Below are 25896 nucleotides of genomic sequence, written 5' to 3'. Positions count from 1 at the left end.
CAATTTATTTGAGCATAAGCTTTCATGAGCTACAAAATAATAAAATAAATTGGTTAGTCTCTAAGGTGCCACAAGTACACTTTTTTTTTTTTTTTTTTCTTTTTACAGGGTCAATACAGAGATTTAAAACAGAGGATTCCCCTCTGGCTCAGCTTCACAGTTACAAAAACAGGAATAAAACTACCTTTGTAGCATAGAAAAATTCACAAGCCAAAACAAAAGATAACCTAATGCATATTTCCTTGCCCTACTTACAATTTCTGTAATTTTAGATGATTTATTCCAGGTATATTTTCAGGAGATGTTGTACCTGGTCTCTTCCTCCGTCCAGAGAGGGAACAAAGAGCCACAAACAAATCCTCCCACCGCTCCACGATTTGAAAGTATCTTCTTTCCTCATTGGTCTTCTTGGTCAGGTGCCAACTAGGTTATTTGAGCTTAACCCCTTACAGGTAAAATAATTTACTACAGCTGCCAAGGAGGGATTTTATGCTACTCTTCTCTCTATATTTGACAGCCATTGACTACAGGTAAATTTAGGCAATATATTGTACAAGCAGAAATTTTCCATGGTAGATGGGCCTGCAGACAACCAGCCATATTACTAGCATTATCATAAAATTGTCCACGGCAGTTAGATGTATCCAAACCTAGGTTATCTATCATTGCCACCACAGCCTTGCCCAGTTTTGCACCTGTGGTTCTTAAAAGGTTGAAACAATCACTCAATTATTTGTCCCTCTGAATTGAGGAATCAGAATATGAGTGTGAGTTGGGTCTATATGCACTCCATGAGGTACTGAATCAACAATTACAGGAATTGTTGGCTTGCTGTAATTCTGGCTTGCTGTAATTCTCCTGCTATGGTATTTTTAATTTTCTTTCTTACCAAGTCAATTAATTTGTTGTACATAGTTGAGGAAAGATAAGAGGGTTTATTTCTTTCCAAATTTAGCCAGGTAGTCAGCCAGACATGGATGAAACTGTGACGTTAGCTCTAGAATCCCTAGTGACTGAATCGTTCTTCTGAAAGAGCATTTAATCTACTGAAAAAAGCTAAGTGTTAAATATTTCTTGTAGATGGAGAGTAAATAAGCCAATATTACTCAACTTCATCGAAGACCAAAAGTTGTTGAACAAACTTTTTTCTCGTCCCTGCAATTGCCCAAAAGTCCGGAAGTTTTCTACATCTGTATTTCTACACACAGCCTGTCAAGGTTCCTTCCCCACCCTGAACTCTAGGGTACAGATGTGGGGACCTGCATGAAAACATGGTAAGCTTACTTTTACCAGCTTAGGTTAAAACTTCCCCAGGGTACAAACTATTTTACCTTTTGCCCTTGGACTTTCGCTGCCACCACCAAACGTCTCACAGGGATATAATTGGGAAAGAGCCCATTTGGAAATGTCTTTCCCCCCAAAATCCTCCCAAATCTTACACCCCCTTTCCTGGGAAAGGTTTGATTAAAAATCCTCACCAATTTGCATAGGTGAACACAGACCCAAACCCTTGGATCTTAAGAAGAATGAAAAAAAGCATTCAGATTCTTAAAAAGAATTTTAATAGAAGACGAAGTAAAAAGAATCACCTCTGTAAAATCAGGATGGTAAATACCTTACAGGGTAATTGGATTCAAAACATAGAGAATCCCTCTAGGCAAAACCTTAAGTTACAAAAAGACACAAAAACAGGAATCTACATTCCATTTAGCACAGCTGCTTTTCTCAGCCATTTAAAGGAATCGGAACCTGTCATAAATATAAAGGGAAGGGTAAACCCCTTTGAAATCCCTCCTGGCCAGGGGAAAGCTCCTCTCACCTGTAAAGGGTTAAGAAGCTAAAGGTAACCTCGCTGGCACCTGATCAAAATGACCAATGAGGAGACAAGATACTTTCAAAAGCTGGGAGGAGGGAGAGAAACAAAGGGTCTGTGTCTGTCTGTAGTCGTCTTGGCCGGGGATAGACCAGGAATGGAGTCTTAGAACTTTTAGTAAGTAATCTAGCTAGGTATGTGTTAGATTATGATTTCTTTAAATGGCTGAGAAAAGAATTGTGCTGAATAGAATAACTATTTCTGTCTGTGTATCTTTTTTGTAACTTAAGGTTTTGCCTAGAGGGGTTCTCTATGTTTTTGAATCTAATTACCCTGTAAGATATCTACCATCCTGATTTTACAGGGGGGATTTCTTTATTTCTATTTACTTCTATTTTTTATTAAAAGTCTTCTTCTAAGAAACTGAATGCTTTTTCATTGTTCTCAGATCCAAGGGTTTGGGTCTGTGGTCACCTATGCAAATTGGTGAGGCTTTTTATCCAACATTTCCCAGGAAAGGGGGGGTGCAAGTGTTGGGAGGATTGTTCATTGTTCTTAAGATCCAAGGGTCTGGGTCTGTAGTCACCTAGGCAAATTGGTGAGGCTTTTTACCAAACCTTGTCCAGGAAGTGGGGTGCAGGGTTTTGGGAAGTATTTTGGGGGGAAAGACGCGTCCAAACAGCTCTTCCCCAGTAACCAGTATTAGTTTGGTGGTGGTAGCGGCCAGTCCAAGGACAACGGGTGGAATATTTTGTACCTTGGGGAAGTTTTGACCTAAGCTGGTAAAGATAGGCTTAGGAGGTTTTTCATGCAGGTCCCCACATCTGTACCCTAGAGTTCAGAGTGGGGGAGGAACCTTGACAGAACCGAACGCATATCAACCTGGATTTGTGCTGGAAATGGCCCAACCTGATGATCACTTTAGATAAGCTATTACCAGCAGGACAGTGGGGTGGGAGGAGGTATTGTTTCATATTCTCTGTGTGTATATAAAGTCTGCTGCAGTTTCCACGGTATGCATCCGATCAAGTGAGCTGTAGCTCACGAAAGCTCATGCTCAAATAAATTGGTTAGTCTCTAAGGTGCCACAAGTACTCCTTTTCTTTTTGCGAATACAGACTAACACGGCTGTTACTCTGAAACATATCTAGCTAGATTACTTACTAAGTTCTAAGATTCCATTCCTGTTCTGTCCCCAGCAAAAGCATCACACAAACAGAGAGAGAGAGAGATGTTTCTCTCTCCCCCCAGCTTTTGAAACTATGTTGTCTCCTCATTGGTCATTTTGGTCAGGTGCCAGTGAGGTTATCCTTGCTTCTTAAACCTTTACAGGTGAAAGGGTTTTTCCTCTGGCCAGGAGGGATTTTAAAGGTGTTTACCCTTCCCTTTATATTTATGACACAGCCAAACCTTTAGGAACCCAATTCTGCCTGTTGTTTTCATCTAGCTTTCGCCCCAGTGCAAAATCTGTAGAAACTTGGTCAGTGGTAGATATCTCTTTTTGCATAGCTTTGAAAGCAGCAACACACTGCTGTATCTCTATGGCCTTTCCTCCTGCTTTCAAATTTTCAACATCGCCAGCTCCAGTCAGACTGCATTGTTCCTGGTCCTCCTCCTCTTCCTCTTCCTCTTCACACCACTCCTCTCCTCCCCCCCCCCCCCCCCCAGCAGAGCCATTTCACAACTCTCTTTTTAGGGGCTTTTCTGGATTTAAAACAGACTGATTAAACTTCAGATTTTTTTCTAATAAAGCTGCTTCTTTTAAACAATGGTTGGTGTATGAAACCATGATTTGTAAATTAGCATATCAGAAGTATAGGTTAGTATAGTTAGAATACATTTTTCAATACCAATGCAAGCAAGTATGTGATGGTATGGATGTTAATTTAAATATTCATGTTGCAGTTCAAATGCATTCTTGTATGTCTAAAATAGATGTGTCAAGAACACTCAAACCACTTGTAGTGGGTTAGCGGTGGTCCCTGCTCTTTTGGGTCGGTGGGAGGCCACTCCACCTCACTACATCACTGTGCGTGGCCCACAGTTAAGGAATTAGCAGGGGAATACACAGCCTGTGGCTCTGGCCTGGCAGAGCAGCAGTCAGTTAAGGTCTCTAGCCTGCAGTCAGTGCAGAGTAGCAAACATTTGTGGGCCTGGGCCCTCAGTCTGGGCGGGACAATAAGGGGTCTGTGGCTTGGGCCTTTATTCAGGGCTGAGCCCCCCCCCCAAAAAAAAAAAAAAAAGGTTGGGCATCCTAGCTCTGGATGGCTGGCAAATACAAACTTATTGGCCTAGAGTGGGGGACTGCCACCCCAGGGGTGGGGTGGCAGGGGATAGGGGGACATGGGCCCTCCCGATTCCATTGCATCCCAGCCCAGGGCCCTAACAGTGGCGGACTGTTCCGCCAGTGGGTCAGTAGAGAATCCATCTACAAGATGCTGACTGTGTCTCTGGCAGAAACGCAGCCAGACTCGGGTTGGCTGCCACTTGACCACTTCCTGGCCTCCCCTCGTGGTGTACTTGCATCTCTGGGGTGTCCTCCGACTCCTTAAGCTAGGTAGCTGGTGGCAGTCCCAGCGACACCTCAGTGCCTTGGTCAGCAGGCAGTTCTAGCCAGTCCTCAGCTCAGTGAGGGTCCGCTGCAGTCTCCCAACTCAGGAGTGGGCAGGAGGCGTCTGTCTTCTTTGGCAGCTGCAGCCCAACTGATTTCCTTGATCCATCCTTTATACTTCCTGTTCCTCCCCCTGATTTCTGGTGGAGGGGTGAACGTGGCCTGGCTCTATCCTCCAGGGTTCAGAACACGGTTCCTTCCCCTCTGGCTCAGTGGGAGGCCACTCCCACCTCATCACACCATCTTATAAGGAGGATGTGGTATCAAATGTTAGTAAATAAAAATGTAAAATTGTGAACTGTATTTTTTGCTCTTGCAGAAATGTATACAGAATACATATTTGTTTTGAGCCTTTAAATAAAAAAAGGAAGAAATATCTGCAGTCATAATTATGGAGCCCTTAGTTTTCTGGGGGACCTGAGTTCCATAGGCCCATCTTTTAATAGGGCCCTGCTTGCTGGCTGGGAAGGAAGAGATTTCATTTTTGTAGTTTGTCTTGGGTGGGTGGTTTTCAGACACATGACTCCTTCAGCATCAGAATGAGTACCATGATTGATAGATAAAGTTCAGCTCCAAGCTCATCTGCGCCCATGGCAACATTCAACTTGAGGTGGACAGCTGCAGAGAACGTATCTAACTGGATAGGTTTGTTTAATGTTTTTTTGGCTCCTGATCCAAGACCAGAAGGGAGATATGGTTATTAAATTTATTTATTGGGGTAGAGTTGTATCTGAGTGAAATAGCTTTATTTAAAATAAATTCCAATTAATGTTAGTTTAAATAAAATAAAATAGTTTCATGTTTAAATGTAGATGGTTCATGGCCCTTACAGTCTTTAACTTTATGATCTTGAGGAAAAAATCTCTGGGTGAAATTTAAATGTTGAATCTTCTCAGTATTAAATGTTAGCCTGGCAGTATCCAAGGTTATGTGAATATTTCCATTGGTGTACTATACCAGGAGGTTGCTCCAATGTAACTAGATTGATTTTATTCATTCATTTATTTATTTATTTAAGTTGCCCCGGTGCAGGTTGTCTAGATAAGCCTTTGTCAGATTAATCTTGCATGAGGATTTCTTCAAACCATTAAAAACTGTAGCACAACTTTTAAATAAAACTTCAAGAAGAGGAGCCCTTCCAAGGTTCATGTGAGCAGTAAAGTATGTCTTTGCATATGCAAGCATGAAATAACAGAAGTCGTTGAAAGTCAAAAATATGAACCCTCTATCTGAAAGGCAAAGCCACCCAAAAAAATTCGATTTCCCTGTGCTGTAGGACAATTGACATCTTTCAAAAGACATCTTCCATTGACTGTCAGGAAATGCCAATAAGAAAACATAGCAAACAGATCAAAGCAGATTACCTAGCAAATAAAACAAACATACAATCTAAGCTTAATATACTAAAGAAATTGGTTATAAGTAGCAAACTCTCACCCTAAACCTTGTTTTAGGCAGATTGCAGCTTGCCTTCAAGAATCTCTGCTCTTGCTTGCAGCTTAACTTCAGATATTCCTTTCACCGGCCAAGCAACCCTCTAGCCTGGGGTCAACCCTTCTCCCCTAGTCAGTCTTTGTTTTCAGGTGTTTCCAGCAGTCGTCCTTCTTGGACAGGGAGTCAATGAAGAATGAACCACGATGATGTCACTCCCCTGCCTTTAATAGTTTTTGCATATGGCGGGAATCTTTTGTCTCCCAGTTTGATTCCTACCCTCTGTCAACGGAAAAACACTAGTATCATGAAATCCAGTACCAGGTGACTTGGTCACATGTCCCTGCAGCTCTAACTCAGAGGCTGTTTGCAGCATCCCCAGGAATGCTTTTTGGTAGGAGATTAGCATCTTCTAAGACCTATTGTTCTCCCTAATGGCCCTTCCCAGCAAGCCATCTAGACTGATTGCGTTCTGTCTAGTGGGTGTTCCCCAGGTGTAAACACATTTTTAATAGATGCATAAACCATATTCTTAACTTCAGATACAAAAATGACAGATGCTTACAAATAGGATTATCATTTAGTAAATCATAACCTTTACAGTATCTCACATGCCTTATCTTGCATAAAATACGTCATAGTTGTGCCATAATTATAACAGTATCTCTGTGAAGAATATGGGGTGGGGCTGGTAGTATCACAATCTTGAAAGCAAATTTTCACTTGTTAAAATATTAATATTACTAAAGAAACAATTTTCATCTGTCTGAAAGTTAGATAACTTATTTTTGCTTTAACAGATAATTAGAGTTAGAATTGTTTAATTGCTAAATTATTGATCTCGTATATTGTAATGGTGAAGGGGTTATGCTTTTACTATGGGATGACCAGATTTTGAATGTGGACTGGTCAGGACATCTTGCTTCACTTTTAAGTGCTCTTATATTCTGAAAAATGACTATAAAATTGGCATCGAAGTTCTATATTTTACTCTGATTTTCAGATTGTGGGTAAAACTTTCAAAAGTGAGTTTGTTCCCTGTTTTCAAAAAGCACTTGGGGGTCAATATGATCTGGGGCTCATAGTTGACTAAAGCTAAATATGAGTCAACAGTGTAACACTGTTGCAAAAAAAGTAAACATCATTCTCGGATGTATTAGGAGGAGTGTTGCAAGCAAGACATGAGAAGTAATTCTTCTGCTCTACTCCACACTGATTAGGCCTCAACTGGAGTATTGTGTCCAGTTCTGGGCACCACATTTCAGGGAAGATGTGGACAAATTGGAGAAAGTCCAGAGAAGAACAACAAAAATGATTAAAGGTCTAGAAAACATGACCTTTGAGGGAACATTGGAAAACAATGGGTTTGTTTAGTCTGAAAAAGAAAAGTGTGAGAGGGGACATAACAGTTTACAAGTACATAAAAGGTTGTTACAAGGAGGAGGGAAAAAAATTGTTCTTAACCTCTGAGGATAGGACAAGAAGCAATGGGCTTAAATTGCAGTGAAGGAGATTTAGGTTGGACATTAGGAAAAACTTCCTAACTGTCAGGGTGGTTAAGAACTGGAATAAATTGCCTAGGGAGGTTGTGGAATCTCCATCATTGGAGATTTTTAAGAGCAGGTTAGACAAACACCTGTCAGGAATGGTTTAGATCAGAGTTTCTCAAACTTGGGTCTGTGAGGGAACTCCAGGGTGGCAGCAGGCCCTGCTGATCACCTCCTTCTCCTGCCTTCCAGCGCCTCCTGCACGCTGGGGAGCAGCTATTCCCCAGCATGCAGGAGGCGCTGGGAGGGAAGCGCGCGGGGGCGGGGGAAAAAGGAGGGGTGGGAAGAGGTGGGGTGGACCTTGGGGAAAGGGGTGGGGTGTGGCAGGCCTGGGGATAAGCTGGGGGTTTGGGGCTCTGTGGCAAAATTTTAAATCAAAATGGGCATCCGTGGGTTACTAAAGTTTGAGAGCCACTGGTCTAGATAATACTTAATCCTGCCTTGAGTGCAGGGGACTGGACTAGATGACCTCTCGAGGTCCCTTCCAGTCCCATGACTCTATGATGTATGCACTTATACCCCATGTGATGGGTTCAGTCATAGAGACCCGCTTGGGACTGTCACCTGATGTGCTGAAATTACGTCTGAGCCTGTTTTCCCTGCCAGCTTGGGACTTCCAGAACCCTGTCTCGTTGAGCCAGACCTGCTAGCCTGCTGCAACACAGACCCAGGGTCTGGTGCATGCCCCCAAAGCTGCAGACTTATCTGAAAACAGCTCAGCAGGTTACTTGTCTCTAGACACTCAGTTCCCAATGGGATCCAAACCCCAAATAAATTTGTTGTACTCTGTATAAAGCTTATACAGGGTAAAGTCATAAATTGTCCTCTCTCTCTCTCTCTCTCTCACACACACACACACACACACACACACACACACACACACACACACACACACACACACACACACACACACACACACACACACACACACACACACACACAGATGCACAGCTGTTTGCTCCCCCAGGTATTAATCACTTACTCTGGGTTTATTAATAAACATAAGTGATTTTATTAAATACAAAAGTAGGATTTAAGTAAGTAATAACAGAACAAAGTCAGTCACAAAGCAAAAACATGCCGGTCTAAGCCTAGTACATTAAGAAACTGACAGGTAATATCTCACCCTCAGATGTTCCAGTAAGCTTCTTTGACAGACTAGATTTATTCCTACTCTGGGCCCAATCCTTTCCTCTGGTACAGTCCTTGTTAGTTCCTGCAGACATCTCAGATGGTAAGGGGTTTTCTCATGACTGGCAGCCCCTTTGTCCTGCTCCAACCCCTTTTTATAGCTTTGGCAAAAGGCGGGAATCTTTTCTCTGGTTCCCCATCCCTATTTCTAACTGGAAAAGTACCAGATTTAGGATGGATTTCGTTATTGGGTGACATGGTCACATGTTACTGTAAGACCGCTAGTTTCCATTCCCCATGGGCTGGCCCACACGTACACCGGAAGGCTTTCAAGTAACTATGGCCATTTACAACTGATTGTTTCTGGAGCACCCTTAATGGCCTCCATTTAATATGTTTACATCAGTGATACAAGTTCATATCTTATTCTCCTAACCCCAGATATAGAAATAATACATGCAAACAAATAGGATGAACACAACTTAGTAGATTACAAGCTTTCTAATGCCACCATACAAGGAGTATTTAGCTTAAAGCTTATTCTAGTTATGTCATATTCATAAGCATATTTCCATAAAACATATGGAGTGCTACGTCACTCCCCATATCTGATATGTTTACAAGTAGTAAGGTTTTTTTAACTGCTAGGCCTGCAAATTCAGTGTACAACCTGGAAGTCCAACTTTTTTCATGGCTTTATGCATCCTCACCTGTAAAGATTCTGGTTGTAATCATTGTATTGACTAAAAGCCAGGCCAGAATAGAATCCAGATCATTCTCCTACAGCTATATTTGCTTTGTAGTGCTAATAAGAGTAAAAACTTCTTTATTCAAAGGGTTTCTGTATGACCTAAGTCAAGGCAAAATTTGGTCCTTGGTCAATAAAGAAAGGATGGTTGGTTCTATGTACAGCATGGATGAAGGTGAGTGTGTATGTTCAGTAAGAAGGTGTCATTTTTACAGTCTCTTCAGAGTAGAACTGTTTTTAAACTGTCAGTATTGCATCAAAGAAATCTCCAAACGTTCAAGGGAATTTCAACTCTTTTAATGGAATTTTTCTGTTAAGTTACAGATGATTGCTTTCTGTCAAAACACAAGTGTTAGAATGATAGCTTGCAAACCAAGGAACATGGAGTTCTAAAAGTGCTACTAGCAGTTCTGACGTGTAACTTATTTTAGGATTTACATTATACTGAAATGAAATGCGTCAATCGTCATTCTAATATGCTGGGTGTTTTCAAATCTGAGTGATAGGGAATTACAAACAGACAATGTGTTTTTGTTGAAGGGGATCCATAAAAATGGCTTGAAGATTTTGGGTATGTACAATTTTATACTTAGTTTGTTTTACACTAGGAAAATTTCCTGTTGCTGACAATAGATGCAGCTGAACTAGTACAGAGTGTTTTAATTGTGTAATTGTTACTAGTATCATTTAACTAAAAAAAACCCCAGAAACTATCCTTGTTTAACTAAAATGGAACACTTCAAATTTCATGTAACTCTGACATACCACATAAATAAGAATGAGACGCTGGAAAGCAGTTTTGATAGTAATTGTAGTATTGCTGGTTGACTTGACACTGAATGATCCTACACTCGGAAAAATAACATCCATATAAAGTGCACTATTTGTTTAGAAAAATGCAGCATATTTCTCTTCTATACAAGGTCCTGTTCAATCAGTTTTAAAAATGCCTATTTTCTTTAGTGGGATTTTACCATAAATGTACATCCTGTTTTAAATCTCCCCTACCCAGAATATTTTCTTTTGTTATCAACTTTAAATAACTTGCTTGCTCAGTCTACCTTGAAAGGTTTAATTAATGTAAATAACTGAGTTGAAAGCAGTCATCATAGCATTGTAAGAGCAGAGACATAATCCAAAATTCTTACAATAGACATTGACCACACTTACAAAAACTAAAAATACACATTACAAATCAACAAAATCTATGTAATATTTGCCCACAAAATAACCCAGCTTTTTTCCACTGTACTAGTTAGTGCATCCCCTCTCCAAATATCTGAAAGAAAGATGTGCTTTTCAACATGCCTAGAAAATACTTTTGGCTTCAAAGGACCTAGAAGGGAAGAAGAAATCCAAAGCTCAAGAACCTTCCTGAATAACAGTCTGTCACAGAAACCGCTCTTCCTTTTAAAATATAGGGCTGCCATCTTTGAGAAAGTATGTCATCTGATAGTAACTGAGGTGGGCATGGTGAAAGAGGCAATTTTGTCAGAAAACCAGGTTCTTAAAACACCTTAAGTCTCTCCAATTTAAAACCAATACTTTCAGCTCCATCTAGAGCAGGGGTGGGCAAACTGCCATTTTAAGCTGTCCCTTGAGCTCCTCTGGGGCTTGCCCCGCTCCGGCACTCTAGCTGGGTCACCAAGTCGGGGGGGCCGCTCCACGCAGTTCCCAGAAGCAGCTGCGTGGCTCTGCTCCGGCTCCTACAGCCCACCTCCAATGACCCCCTCCAGCCCTCCACCTGGGGCTGTAGGAGCAGTGCTTGAGGACAGGGCAAATGCAGAGCTGCCTGGCCGCGCCTCCATGTAGAAGCCAGAGAAGGGACATGCCGCTCCTTCTGGGAGTCGCTTGAGGTAAACACCACTCGGAGCCTGCACCCCTGAGCCTCTCCCCATGTCCCAGCCCTGATCCCCCTCCTGGTCTCTGTAGCCTCGAACCCAGCCCTGATCCTCCTCCTGCACCCCGAACCCCTCATACCCACCCCAGAGCCCGCACCCCCAGACTGGAGCCTCCTCCCTCACCCCACTCCCCTGCCCCAGCCCAAAGCCCCCTCCTGCACCCTGAACTCCTCATTTCTGGCCCCTCCCCAGAGCCCTCACCCCCACCCACATCCCGACACCAATTTTGTGAGTATTCATGGCCCGCCATACAGTTTGTTCCCAGATGTGGCCCTCAGGCCAAAACTTTTGCCCACCCCTGATTCTAGAGGCTGATACTCCACAATAAGGAATGGTGGATTAACAGTAACATGCCATCTATATGACTTGCAATTTAGTGCAGACTGTGGCTGCTGCTTTATTAAAACTTTAGCTTCTGGGTGCTCTCAAGGTATAGCCCCACCTACTTCCATACACTAGTCTCATCTTGAGCTGGAAGATGTGGATAACTGTAGCCAAATCTACATCAGGAAGGTCACACTCCTTCCCAGGTACAAATGGAAAGAATTTCAGTCACAGCTGCTACACGGGCATCACAAGATAAAGGGTGGGAGTGAAGGGATTGAACCTATAAGGAACTGAACAATATGAACACACAAACTACGAGGAGTCCGGTGGCACTTTAAAGACTAACAGATTTATTTGGGCATAAGCTTTCGTGGGTAAAAAACCCATTTCTTCTTTTTACCCACAAAATCTTAAGCCCAAATAAATCTCAGTCTTTAAAGTGCCACCGCACTCCTCGTTTTTGTGGATACAGACTAACACGGCTACCCCTCTGATACTTGAACAATATGGTGGCTTGCAAACACTGTTAGTTATGTTTCAGAGTAACAGCCATGTTAGTCTGTATTCGCAAAAAGAAAAGGAGTACTTGTGGCACCTTAGAGACTAACCAATTTATTTGAGCATGAGCTTTCGTGAGCTACAGCTCACTTCATTGGATGCATACCGTGGAAACTACAGAAGACATTATATACACACAGAGACCATGAAACAATACCTCCTCCCACCCCACTGTTAGTTATGTAACTTTTTTGTTGGCTTTTCTTTGGAGTTTTGTTGGTAGGGGATTAGTTCAAAAGAGAAAAGAAAGGTAGGGGGACATTAAAAGAGAGAGTAAGGGAGGGAAAGGTGAATGTAAAGAGAGGAGCACAGAGGTGAGGTGGAGTCAGGTTGAAGTAAAGAGACTGAGGGAGCAAATAAGCAATCATCAGAGGGGAAGATGCCCAGAATAGACGCTTTCAAAAACTAGTTGGATCATCATCTGAGTCTGCAGGCTCCTGCTTTAAGCTATTTTTGTGTGCTCCAGCTGGCTCAGTTTCTGTCTGGCTTCTCCAATAACTTCTTTGGTCCCTCAGTTCAGATGGCTCAGGAGCAGGTGGAGCCACATGGTGCCCCCAGAATAGGAGAATCCCCTGCATAATTCTAGGTCAAGAGGGCATTGGCTTTTATTAGGTCTCCGCTCCCCCTTCCACCCACTGTTCCAGATGTACTTCAGCAGTTTTTCTTTGCTTTTGCCATATGTGTTTCTGGTCAGCTATCCGCTTTTTGGGCATTCATTAATATTTTTACTAATGTTCTATCGCTCAGGATTGGAAGACCATTAAACTGTACCTGATCTTGATGGATATTAAAATAGGATACCTGTACCTATATTTTGTTTCAGCAAGTACTTTGTGGGTATGTTATGTTCTCTTTAGAACCTTATAGTTTAGCACATCTAGACCAATTTGTTCTTTTGTGGAATTAATGTAATGGGTTTATGTATAAACAATAAATCCAAAAAGAAAAATAATCACGAGACTGCTATGCAAGAGAAGGTAACTACAATACTTATGAAATAGAAATCCTGTTTTTCATAGGAAGGAATACAGAATTGCAGGGTTTTTTCCCCACAACCCTACATGTAGAATGAGAATATCTAAGCATAGATGATGATGGCCATCTGAGCTCATCTACATAGTGCTGGTAATAAAGCGAAAATAATGTTGTTACTGAGTATGCCATTCAGAAGTGTGTTTGAAGGTAACTGATGAAAAACTAACTACTTCTGGAGACTGTGGCATCAGACACACTTTTCTCACTGGTGCATTTTTTTTTTTTTACATTTTACTGGAAAAATATGGTTTTTATATGGCAGATGTAATGTTGGGTCTCAAATATGTCGATTGCTTAAAGTTTTTGAAGGGACATGTTCAAGTAAAATGACTGCTGCTTGTCACTGAAGAAAAAGTGAGAATTCTGTTTGTTCTGGGTCCTGTTCAAAATTGTGGTAGGAATTGAAAATAAGAATGTAATGGTTAGGACTATGGGCATGGGTTTATTGAATAGCTCTTATCTGATGTACATGGTTGCTAGAGTCCCAATTGGTATGTATTTTAAAAGAAAATGACACATTAGTCTTTCCCATAAGAATATAAATTTCTTAATCAAAAATATCAAGATGTTTTCTAACTATCTCAAATTAACTCAAATTTATATAGTTTTCTCCAGCCTAGATAAATGCAGTCTTGTCTTATCCACTAAAAAAATCATGCTATATAGATCATTTTGAACACATCGCCCCTCTTTGTATCCCTCACTGGCTTCCCCTGTCTAGGGTATCAAGCACAACTTGTTAATCTTTAAAGGACATCACAGTTTAATCTCCCAGCTATATTAAACTTTTTATAGTCTATTTACATGTCAACCCCCATTTCCCCTCTGCCAATAATGCCAGACTTAATCACTCATTTGTTAAATTTTCAAATTGTCTTGTTTTATCCCATGTTTTAGGATTATTATGACTTCTTTCATATGCTTTACTTGGATTGGAATGTAATTAAAAAACTAACATCATAATTCTGTTTTAACTAATTGTTGTGGTTGATTTAAAATGTTAGCCAATCTAATTTAACTAAGGGTGAATATTTTTTTTTAACTTCAGGAAAACAATCTACTCTCCATTCTGGGGCATGTCTTGCATTTATATATAATTTTTTCATTAGGCTTTTCTCCACTTCTATATTACAGATGGTTTGGCTGCCCTATCATTTTCCATTAGCTCCTTGACCTTGATTGGAATGTTGGCAGCTGTCACGTACACAGTAAGTCTCTATCCCCCTACACACACCTTTAATGCTGCCTTGTATTGCTATTTTGTTGATATTGACTTGCAATTCTCATAAAAAAATTAGTCTTAGGTCGAAATACTTTCATATTGAAGGCAAAGCTGGAAGACACTAAGGCATAATAAAAGGTTCTGCTTGTTGTCAAGTTCCTCTACCCTGTAGCTGTGACATTCTATACCTTGGGGGAGGACCCTGTAATCCCCATTATTCCTTACTTATATAAAATTGAGATATTGCGTATAAAGGAGAAAGGTTATGATCTGCTGAAAGTCATTGTTCTATCTAAATATGTATATCATTAATGCATATGAAGTTATGAGACTGTGTTGTATGATTGTCACTAAAACATGCTGTAAGTTGGGGAATCAGCCAAATATTAGCTCCCCAGAGAAAACAGCAAGGAAAGTAACACACACCCGGATGGGTGTCGAATAGCCATTGTCCAGCAAGGAAGCTACAATGCAATGACTAACTTGCACAAGGCCACATCAGGGGAATTGCTCAGTCTTGCCTGGGGACTCAGTAATGCTCACCAGACATGCCTGGACTTGTGTCCTCTAAACACATGGGTCTAAGGATATAAAACAGAACACAGCGGCCCAATGCTTTGCCTTTTCCAAGCAATTCATCTGATCAGGGACTGGATTTCTGGGCTGCAGCTCCCTGGTAACTAGCTGTATTAACATAACTGGCTCAACTGGGTTTGCTCCCATGATTCTTTTCGCTTTGGAACCCTGTGAGCTAGCTTAGCTCCTGAAGTTTTTTTTCCCCACCCACACTGAGGCTATGTCTACAGGAGAAATGCTGCAGCTGCACTTCTGTAGCACTTCAGTGAAGACACTCATTACAGGGAGGGTTCTCCTGTTGCTGTAGTTAATCCACCTCCCTGAGAGACAGTAGCTAGGTTGATGGAAGAGTTTTCTTAGATTGATCTAGCACTGCCTTACTACAGGGAGGAGCAGGTTGCCTTAACTACATTGCTCAGTGGTATGGGTTTTTCACATCCCTGAGAGGTTGACCCAGCTACGTCAAACTTTTTAGTGTGGACCTGGCCTGTTTGTTTACCAGTGGCAAGACCACCAGAGCAGCATCATGGAAATCTACAACAGAAATTGATGAGATAAACTCCTTCTTCCAAAGTAAATGTCTGCAGAAGATCTTCAGAGTTCATTGGAAATAATTGCTTGCAACATCAGAAATTCTAAGTAGAACAAGCCAATCTAAAGCATCAAACATAGTAAGAGGACAACAATGGACATATTTAGGACACACTTGTGTTGGTGGCATCTTCCAACTTCAATGGCAAGTTTATAATATGTGAAGAGACAAAGTGAGTGGCCTAGAGCAGTGGCTCTCAACCTTTCTAGACTACTGTACCCCTTTCAGGAATCTGATTTGTCTTGTTAACCCCCAAGTTTAATCTCACGTAAAAACTACTTTTTTACAAAATCAGACATAAAAATACAAAAATGTTGCAGCACACTATTACTGAAAAATTGCTTACTTTCGCAGGAATATAAACATTGTACTTACATTTCAGTGGATAGTATTTAAGCAGTATAAACAAGCCATTGTCTGTATGAAATTGTAGTTTTTACTGACTTTGCTAGTGCTTTTTCCGCCTGCTGTAAAACTAGGAAAATATCTAGATGAGTTGATGTACCTCCTGGAAGACCTCTGCGTACTCCCGGGGTAAATGGACCCCTGGTTGAGAACCACTGTCTTAGAGAAACACTACACAAACAATTTGAGGAAGAAATCCGATATATCAGCATGACACTCAGAAGGCTGAACAGACCATTACAAGACTTAAATAAATGGCAGAAAGTGGTGGATGCCCTATACACCTCAGGATGCCGGCAGAAAAAGGAAAAAAGGCTGCTTCCACAGAGCAAAGTACATTTATTTAAGGACAAAAGCCCTAGAGAAAATGTATTAATAAAAGGTCTAAACATATACTTAAGCTTACCAGAGGTCCCTCATCTTTCCTATAGAGACCCCGGCAAGTTCCAGTCCTTCAAACCCTCACTCTCACCCCCCCAAAAAAATATTAGGGAACAGAGCAGTAGGGGAATAGGGGCAAAGCAGTTTGGGGTGATGTCAAGGTTCCTCCCCCACGCTGAACTCTAGGGTACAGATGTGGGGACCTGCATGAAAAACCTCCTAAGCTTATCTTTACCAGCTTAGGTCAAAACTTCCCCAAGGTACAAAATATTCCACCCTTTGTCCTTGGATTGGCCGCTACCACCACCAAACTAATGCTGGTTACTGGGGAAGAGCTGTTTGGACACGTCTTTCCCCCCAAAATACTTCCCAAAACCTTGCACCCCACTTCCTGGACAAGGTTTGGTAAAAAGCCTCACCAATTTGCCTAGGTGACTACAGACCCAGACCCCTTGGATCTTAAGAACAATGAACAATCCTCCCAACACTTGCACCCCCCCCTTTTCTGGGAAATGTTGGATAAAAAGCCTCACCAATTTGCATAGGTGACCACAGACCCAAACCCTTGGATCTGAGAACAATGAAAAAGCATTCAGTTTTCTTACAAGAAGACTTTTAATAGAAATAGAAGTAAATAGAAATAAAGAAATCCCCCCTGTAAAATCAGGATGGTAGATACCTTACAGGGTAATTAGATTCAAAAACAGAGAACCCCTCTAGGCAAAACCTTAAGTTACAAAAAAGATACACAGACAGAAATAGTTATTCTATTCAGCACAGTTCTTTTCTCAGCCATTTAAAGAAATCATAATCTAACACATACCTAGCTAGATTACTTACTAAAAGTTCTAAGACTCCATTCCTGGTCTATCCCCGGCCAAGACAGAATATTGACAGACAGAGAGACCCTTTGTTTCTCTCCCTCCTCCCAGCTTTTGAAAGTATCTTGTCTCCTCATTGGTCATTTTGGTCAGGTGCCAGCGAGGTTACCTTTAGCTTCTTAACCCTTTATAGGTGAGAGGAGCTTTCCCCTGGCCAGGAGGGATTTCAAAGGGGTTTACCCTTCCCTTTATATTTATGACAGGCGAAATGAGGAGTGGGGGCTTATGGAAAGGGTAATAAAGAGGTTGAATGGTAGGTGAGGCTCACAGCATGGGGACTCAAGTTAAGGGGCATGGCAACCCAACCTCCTGCACCCACCTAAGTAATGGGGTTGGGTGTGTGTGTTGGGGGGAAATAGACAGGTGACTACTTCCTGGGTGGGGAGAGTATTAGTGGTAGGAGAAGTGCGGGATTAGGGGAGAAAGGTTTGTCACTGCAGCAAGATGGGGGGATTATGAGGTGGATACATAGTGATGGTTGGGAGGGGAGAGAGATTGGGGGTTTAGAGTGGTAGGACAGTGGAAAGAGGGATGTGGGGATGAGTTGCCAGGGGACTGAGAGAGAATAGGGGTCGGGGCCCCTGTTAGCCCCACGTTCTCACTTCCTTTTGTGTGTGCTCATTCTGGGGGAATCTTACCCCTATAGGGGTCTGAGCCCATTTCATTGCCCCTTGTGTGTGTGCACTAGGGTCATCCCCCAGCTCATGCCCATGTACAGAGATTGGAACCCCTCCCTACTTGCCTCATGTGAGCTGTGTTCTGGGAGGAGCTTGCTTTTTTCTGAGTATCTGAGGTTCCCTCCCTGCCCTCCAGGTGAGCCAGGATCTGGGGAAATCCTGCCTCTTTGGGTAGGGCATATCACATTCTGTAAAGCACTCAGAAGGGGGATGGAAACCCACTGAGATGAATGGAGCAGTTAACACATCTCAGAGCTTTTGTTTCAGGTCTCCATGGGGTATTCTCATTCAGCTGGGAACATTAACAGACTCTTAGGAAAAGAAATAGACAATTATATTATTATGCTATATAAATCCATGGTATGCCCACACCTTGAATACTAAGTGCAGTTCTGGTCACCCCAATCTTAAAAAAAAGATGTATTAGAATTTGAAAGGGGACAGAGAAGGCCAAACAAAGCTATTAGAGGTTTGGAACAACTTCTATATGAGGACAGACTAAAAAGACTAGGGACTGCTCAGCTTGGAAAAGAGATGAATGAGGAGAGGATATGTTAGAGGTCTATAAAATAATGGTGTGGAGATAGTAAATAAGGAAGTGTTATACTCCTTGACATAACACAAGAACCAGGGTTCACTCAATGAAATTAATAGGCAATAAAGCAAAGCAAAAAAAAAAGAAATAATTCTTCATACAACTCAGTCAACCTATGTAGTTCATTGCTGGGATGTTGTGAAGGTTAAAAGTATAACTGGATTCAAAAAAGAAATAAGTCCATGGAGGATAGGTCTTTCAGTGACTGTGGCCAAGATGGTCTGGGATGCAACCCCATGATCTAGGTGTCTCTAAACCTCTCTGACTTCTAGAAGTTAAGACTGGATGACCGTGATAGGTCACTCGATAAATTGCCCTGTTCTGTTCTTTTCCTCTGAAGCATCTGGCACCGGCCACTATTGGGAGACAAGATACTGGGCTAAATGGACCACTGATCTGACCCAGTATGACCATTCTTATGATTTTTGTCACATTGACATGAATAGGCCACTTCACACCTTTCAGGGCCTCCTATGCTACAGATGGCTCCTCTACATATTCTTTTCCATCTGTTGTCCCTCTATCCTTCCTCTATAAAAGACAACATAGACTCATAGTTTTTAGGGTCAGAATTGACCATCATGCTCATCTAGTTTATCCTTCTGTACGTTGCAGGCCACAGAACGTCACCCATCCATTACTGTAATAAACCCCTAACCCCTGGTTAAATCATGATTTGAGGACTTCAGTTATTCAAAGACTTCAAGTTACAGAGAATCCCCCATTTATACTAGTTTAAACCTGCAAGTGATCCGTGACCCATGCTGCAGAGGAAGGCAAAAAACCGATAGGGTCTCTACCACTCTGACCCAGGGGAAAATTCCTTCCCAGTCCCAAATATGGCAAGACCCTCCAACCAGACGTCTGGGAAAGAATTTTCTATCGTAACTCAGAGCACTACCCAACTAGTGTCTCATCACCAGCCATTGGAGATATTTGCTGCTAATAGTTGCAGGCATTTCTAAATGCTCTATGCAAGAATGCAGATTTTAGATTTTCTTGAAATTTGGTATGCTTTGTTGGGAGTGCAAAGTAGAGTTAGTGACCCACATTTGGGATCATTTGTGCCAGGGATTCCAGAGATAGGAGCCCTGCAAAAAAAATCTGTTTCTCAAAAAGTTTCTAGGTGACTTTTCTTTCTACACAGAGCTAGTGCTCCAGCTATTGCTGTGATGCAGGCCAAAATGGTCTCAATCTCAGTTTTTACCCAAGGTAGTACATGGCACCCAGTAGCTCTTTGGGGGATTTAAACTGTGAATGGTATCTGAGAATGTGTTCACTTCTTTGCCTCTGTAGATGTGCACTCTGGGAGTGCATGCACCAATAAAGAAAACCATGAGAAGGTTTCTGTGCAGCCACTTTATGCTTGGGTTGGTAGTTTGAGGGAATGTCATGCCATTACCCCAGTGAACATTCCGCCACTGAAGTTTCTAAACCTAAACCTAAGTCTAAACCTTTGTGCATGCATGTATGTGTAAGTAACTTAAGTTGCTTGCTACAAATTCTGTTAAATATAAGGTGTTTTTATTTTATGGGGGAGGGGGACTTACATAGCAGAATAGTCAATTAGTCAATAATCAATAGCCAGTCTAATCACAATTTTTGTTGTATCAAGTAGGAAGAAACCAGAGGTGGGCAGGGGGGTGCATGTGGTTTGGACAGGGAGAATGGTGGGTCAATGAGGACAGGTAGGTAGTAGGTAAACCTAGGACTGGTTGAGAATCTGTATTTTATCTGGCCTTGGGAGGGTCAAGTGGCTACTTCCTGATATTAGGGCAGATTATTGTGCTGTTTCCAAAGGCACGCTGTTGAGAGGCTTGGAACTGATATCCCAGAAGCTTAACTGATGGGGGGGGAAGTGCATGTGACCAGGGTACTACAGGTGTGGATTCTAGGTTGTTCTTGGCTCACTAAGATGTAAAGGTGTGTCACAGAGCTGTGAGTAGGATACAAGATCTATGTTTTGCATCCTCTTGTGTGAGCAAGGGGAAGAGCTGTATGTCTACCTTTTTTTAGTGTAGAGATGTGTAGGTTATGTCTGTATCAGGGCAAAAGGCTCTTGTTACAAAGGATGTTGTCAGCACTGAAGTGTAAGATGAGCGGATTCTAATGCTTTAATGATAGTTAAGTGAAAGTGTAGGTTGAGATGGTATCTTGTCAGTATGATGGAGTTATACAAGGCTGTGAGGTAGTTTTTTGATTGTTCATGTGTGGTATTTTTTCTGGGGAATTGGCTAATTGTGTGACTGTACACCAGGATCTGGAGCCTCCTGAATCTTAGTGTCAAGGACCAGTGTGAGTGTGTGCATGTTAAGGCATTGCTTGAAGAGAGTAGAGGGAGAGTGACCTGGACGAATCTCCCCCCCGCCCCGGCCCCCATTTTGTCCTTTAATTGTAATAGATAGAAGTCTGTAGGTGAGACCATAGGCTCTGATTCTGTGGGTGCTCTACGGCTGGCAGCCTTGCAGATGAGCGCTGCACCCTTCCCCCAGCACCTCCCGCCTGCTGCTGGCCCCGCTGATCAACTCCTCCCCTCCCACTTCAGCGCCTTCTGCCCACCGCACTAGCAGTGTGCAAGAGGCACTGAGGGGGAGGAGTAAGGGCGGGGCACGCTTGGTAACAGGGTGGAAAGGGGCAGGAAGAGGCGGAGTGGGGGTCAAGGATCCCCTGGCACATTATAAAGTCAGCACCTTTGCATGAGACTGAATGGATTGTAAAAGGGAGTGAAGAGCTTGTACATTTCAGCAACTGTGGGATTGGCAGAATAAAGGTGTGCGTGTTAATGAGGCATATTGGAGTATTGTTAAAGGAAGGGAGAGTTAAGGTTGCATGGGTGTCAAGGTTCCTCCCCCACTCTGAACTCTAGGGTACAGATGTGGGGACCTGCATGAAAAACCTCCTAAGCTTATCTTTACCAGCTTAGGTCAAAACTTCTCCAAGGTACAAAATATTCCACCCGTTGTCCTTGGACTGGCCGCTACCACCACCAAACTAATACTGGTTACTGGGGAAGAGCTGTTTGGACGCGTCTTTCCCCCCAAAATACTTCCCAAAACCCTGCACCCCACTTCCTGGACAAGGTTTGGTAAAAAGCCTCACCAATTTGCCTAGGTGACTACAGACCCAGACCCTTGGATCTTAAGAACAATGAACAATCCTCCCAACACTTGCACCCCCCCCCTTTCCTGGGAAATGTTGGATAAAAAGCCTCACCAATTTGCATAGGTGACCACAGACCCAAACCCTTGGATCTGAGAACAATGAAAAAGCATTCAGTTTTTTACAAGAAGACTTTTAATAAAAAATAGAAGTAAATAGAAATGAAGAAATCCCCCCTGTAAAATCAGGATGGTAGATATCTTACAGGGTAATTAGATTCAAAAACATAGAGAACCCCTCTAGGCAAAACCTTAAGTTACAAAAAAGATACACAGACAGAAATAGTTATTCTATTCAGCACAATTCTTTTCTCAGCCATTTAAAGAAATCATAATCTAACACATACCTAGCTAGATTACTTACTAAAAGTTCTAAGACTCCATTCCTGGTCTATCCCCGGCCAAGACAGAATATTGACAGACAGACAGAGAGACCCTTTGTTTCTCTCCCTCCTCCCAGCTTTTGAAAGTATCTTGTCTCCTCATTGGTCATTTTGGTCAGGTGCCAGCGAGGTTACCTTTAGCTTCTTAACCCTTTACAGGTGAGAGGAGCTTTCCCCTGGCCAGGAGGGATTTCAAAGGGGTTTACCCTTCCCTTTATATTTATGACAATGGGCAACCTTAAGTTTGCATTTCTTAGTTTTCAGAAATTTGACTTTTGCTCAACTCAGTATTCTGCAAGGGGATGACCTACCACCAAGCAACCCGAACTCTGCAATATAGCTTTTTTGCCAATGAATATAAAGGAGTCACTCCCTCTTCCCTCAGTTTTTTTCACTGCTGCCACAGAAAGTAAAATGAACTCACCTTCATGTCCTCAAGCTGGCTTTCCCTTCATCTATCTTAATCTTTCCTTTTTAAGTAGTTAGCTTTCAGTATACTGTAGGTTAGTTTAGTGTCCTGAGGCAGCAGCACAAGAACAAAAGCAACAGGAGAGTCTTTTAGGAGGTACTACTGGCTGAGATCATGTGATCGCACAGTGAAAAATAGAGAAGCATCTCTGAGGATCTGAGCCATTACCTTCTCCCTAGTGTTATCCGTCCTCATCTTTATCAACACAAAGGTGGTTCTGCTACATTTCTTTCCACTTCCAAAGACAGCCTCCCTTGCCTGACTAAGGGATGCAGTGCAGAGGCGATATTAGTCACCTCCTAAACTTTCTACTGGCAAATGATCTCCGCAGTACAGGAGCAGGATTCCTCTCCACTCATCCACACAAACGTCAGCATTTGCTTCCAAATAGCAGTTTTTTGACACTGCTGTCGAGATATGTGCCATAATTCCAGTTCTTCATCCCTTTTGAAATTTAGAAGAAGGAATAAACTTCTGAACCAGCCTCCCAATAGCAGTAGTGAGGGCAAATAACCTAATTATTTAAAGATGCAGCTTGATAAATTTAAGTGGGGTTGTATGGCGGGGTTGCCTGTGGTGACTGGACTTGGAAGCCCAGGGTGTCTCTTCTGGTCCTCTGTCTCTCTTTTTGAATCTCAGGCTTTGGGGCTTCAGCCTATAGGGGCCAGGAAGAAATTTTCCCCCCTCCTGCCCCAGTGAATGCTGTGTTTTCTGCTTCATCTGAAGCATCCAAGAGGGTCATGCCTGGAGATGGACACCAGATTTGGTAAGCTGGAACTCTGAGGCAGTAAGGAGAATTTTTCTCAATGCTTGGCTGTTTTGTCTTGCTCACATGCTCAGGATCAAACTGATTGCCATATTCAGGGTCGGGAAGGAATTTTCCCCAGGTTAGATTGGCTGGGACTTTGAGGTTTTTTAGCCTTCCTTTGCCATTTGGAATACAGACTGCTTGCTAGGATTATCTGGGTATATATATCTCACTAAATCAATTCCCTGCCACTACAGGGTCCTCAGGCATTGGTGCATGTTGGCTCATCCTGTTCTTTATCCTTGGCACACAATAGTTTAGACCCCCCTGAGTGCTATATTACTTCACTCTAATCTAGAATATTGGACTGAATATGGCAGTAACTGAGTGCAATTTAATGGCCTATAATGTGTAGGAGGTCAGAATAGATCTAGTCGTTTCTTCTAGCCTTCAACTCTGACTGTGAGACCTCCTCTCTTTCTTCTGTAGTGCTTGGTGGATGGTTACTTTCATGGGCTAGGTACTGGACGCCATCTGCGATGGATAGTCTATCCATTTCTGCGCTAGGCCACCTCACCATCCTCCTCCTCGGATCTCTCTCTCAAAAATGCTATTAGAAGTGGATTCCTTTCTCAAGAAAGTAATCATAAAGGATGCTCCAAGGCAGCACTAAGGGCTAGGCTTTCATTTCCTGATGCCTAAGAAGAGCAACTGTCTCAGACCCCTCCTGGAATTCAAAACCTCAATAGGTACATAAGAAGTCAAATTCATGATGCTTACTCTAGGAGACTGTCCCTTCCTTCCATGGCATCTGTTATACAAGTGGTCAGATTAGATAATCAGTGGTCCCTTCTGGCCTTGTAAACTAAATGTTATCCCAGGGAGATCGGTATGCAGTTTAAAGGATGCTTGCTTTTATGTGGCATCAAAGTACTTTATGTTCTTTGTGGGCAAAAGACCCAGTCAAAGTCTGCTTCCTTTTGGCTAGTCAATAGGCTCCCGGAATCTTCACCAAGTGCCTCACTCTGGTTGCCGCACACTTCAGATGTCTACACATACCTGGATGACCAGCTTCTGTGAAGGAACTCTCAAAAGGACCGCTGCAGTGATCTGTTGCTTGTGCAGCTTCTCCAGATTTTGGACTGTTAATCAGCTGGGAGAAATCCACTCTTCGACTGTCTTAAAGGTTCATCTTCATCAGCGTGGTTCTGGATTGCATTCAGGTCAGAGCCTTTCTTCCAGAATAGAGGTTTGAAAATTTTGGGCTCCCTGATTACTCTCTGGAAAAAATCTGTACAGACCATGCATTTTTTTCTATGGCAGTTAGGCCTAATGGCTTCTGACCTTTATCACAGTCTATTTCAGCACAGTGACAGATGACTACACACAGACCATTCACAATCAAACGAGACTGACCATCCCTCTTCAAGTGCTCCAACTGCTTTGCTGATGGGAAAACTGGGACATTCTCATCCAGAGGGATATGCCCTTTTACTCTCCCTCCATTACCATCCCAATCAACACCGTTGCCTCCAATCTGGGTTGGTGTGCATTCTCTAGGCCACCAAGTACATGGCCTCTGGAACTCCTAGTAGTCTAGATTTCTTATCAACATACTGCATCTTACGGCAGGACCATGGGTCCTCAATGTCTTTTTGCTTGGTCCTGCAGCATCATGTAGTACGGGTGTTCACAGACAACATCGTGGCCAGCTGAGAGAGCTCGGAACACGCACTCCTATCTGTGAAAGTGAAGAAACTATGGATGTGCATCCCAAATTAAATCCATGTAGTAGCTCTTTGCTTTGCTGAGGAGAAAAACATGGAGGCAGACCTGCTTGTGAAGTTGGTCTCAGGATCAACATGAGGGTCTTTTGAAAGCCAGCTGTGGCCAGAGAACCATTTTCCTGATGAGGCCATCCAGTAACCGACTTTTTTGTGTCTCTGATCAAAACACTAAATTTCCAGTTTTGCAGCATGTCTGGACAAAGATTTGTTCTCAGATGTTTTTGAGGGACTGGAGCCAACATCTTGTTTGTGCCCTTTGTCTCATTCCCATGATACCTAGTCATAATGAAGTTCAGCTGAACAGAGCCAACGTTGTACTATAGTCCCAGTGTGGCCGTGTCAGTACTGGTATCCAGAGCTCTTGCAGCTGCACTGTGTCTGCTACGTTTATCTCCAGATCTAATGCCTCAAGAGCAAGGGAGGGTTCTGTGTCCGGAACCAGAGATCCTCCACCTTGCATCGTGGATAACCTTGCTGGGGTTCCCTCTAAGATCTTCTCCAGTCTGCTCATTCAGAACACTTCCTAAAACTAGACAAGAACACTTCATCCTCCAGTTCTCAGGGATCCAAAAAACTCAGTTCAGTTTCAGATTTTGTCACTTGGCTATCTGTATTTGGCATATAGTAAAGCTACGCTGAGTTGATCTGATTCAAGGATAGGGAGTGGGTATTGAAGACAGGGGGAGGCTGTGCCTCCCCAAACAGCCTTCCGTGGCCCCACCCATGCTCTGCCCTCAGGTCCCTTCCTGCTTCCCAGGTTGTGCTGCGGGGGGGGGGAGGGGCTATTACACCCCTCCCCACCCTGTTGCAAGGACCCCAGGCTGGCGCTGGGGGACTAATGGGGACAAGCCTGCGCTCTGGGGCTGGGTGGAGGGAGGCCACACAGCTCACCTGGTGCGGTTGGGGGGCTTGTCACACGC

At 42.8% G+C, this 25896-nt stretch overlaps 1 protein-coding gene across 5 annotated transcripts in view; it reads left to right on the top strand.

Annotated features, from left to right (window-relative positions):
- LMBRD1 (LMBR1 domain containing 1) overlaps positions 1–25896 on the top strand; it is a 241864-nt gene that overhangs the window by 86030 nt on the left and 129938 nt on the right. For all 5 annotated transcript variants that reach the window (XM_077812671.1, XM_077812673.1, XM_077812670.1 and 2 more), the window contains exon 7: positions 14237–14310. In XM_077812671.1, the coding sequence (XP_077668797.1) occupies positions 14237–14310 (74 nt within the window). The remainder of the gene's footprint in view (positions 1–14236; positions 14311–25896) is intronic.

Source organism: Eretmochelys imbricata, chromosome 3 (genome assembly GCF_965152235.1).
Source record: "Eretmochelys imbricata isolate rEreImb1 chromosome 3, rEreImb1.hap1, whole genome shotgun sequence".
NCBI lineage: Eukaryota > Metazoa > Chordata > Testudines > Cheloniidae > Eretmochelys > Eretmochelys imbricata.
The sequence above is the reverse complement of the archived record's forward strand: the minus strand, read 5'-3'. Positions and strand labels throughout refer to the sequence as shown.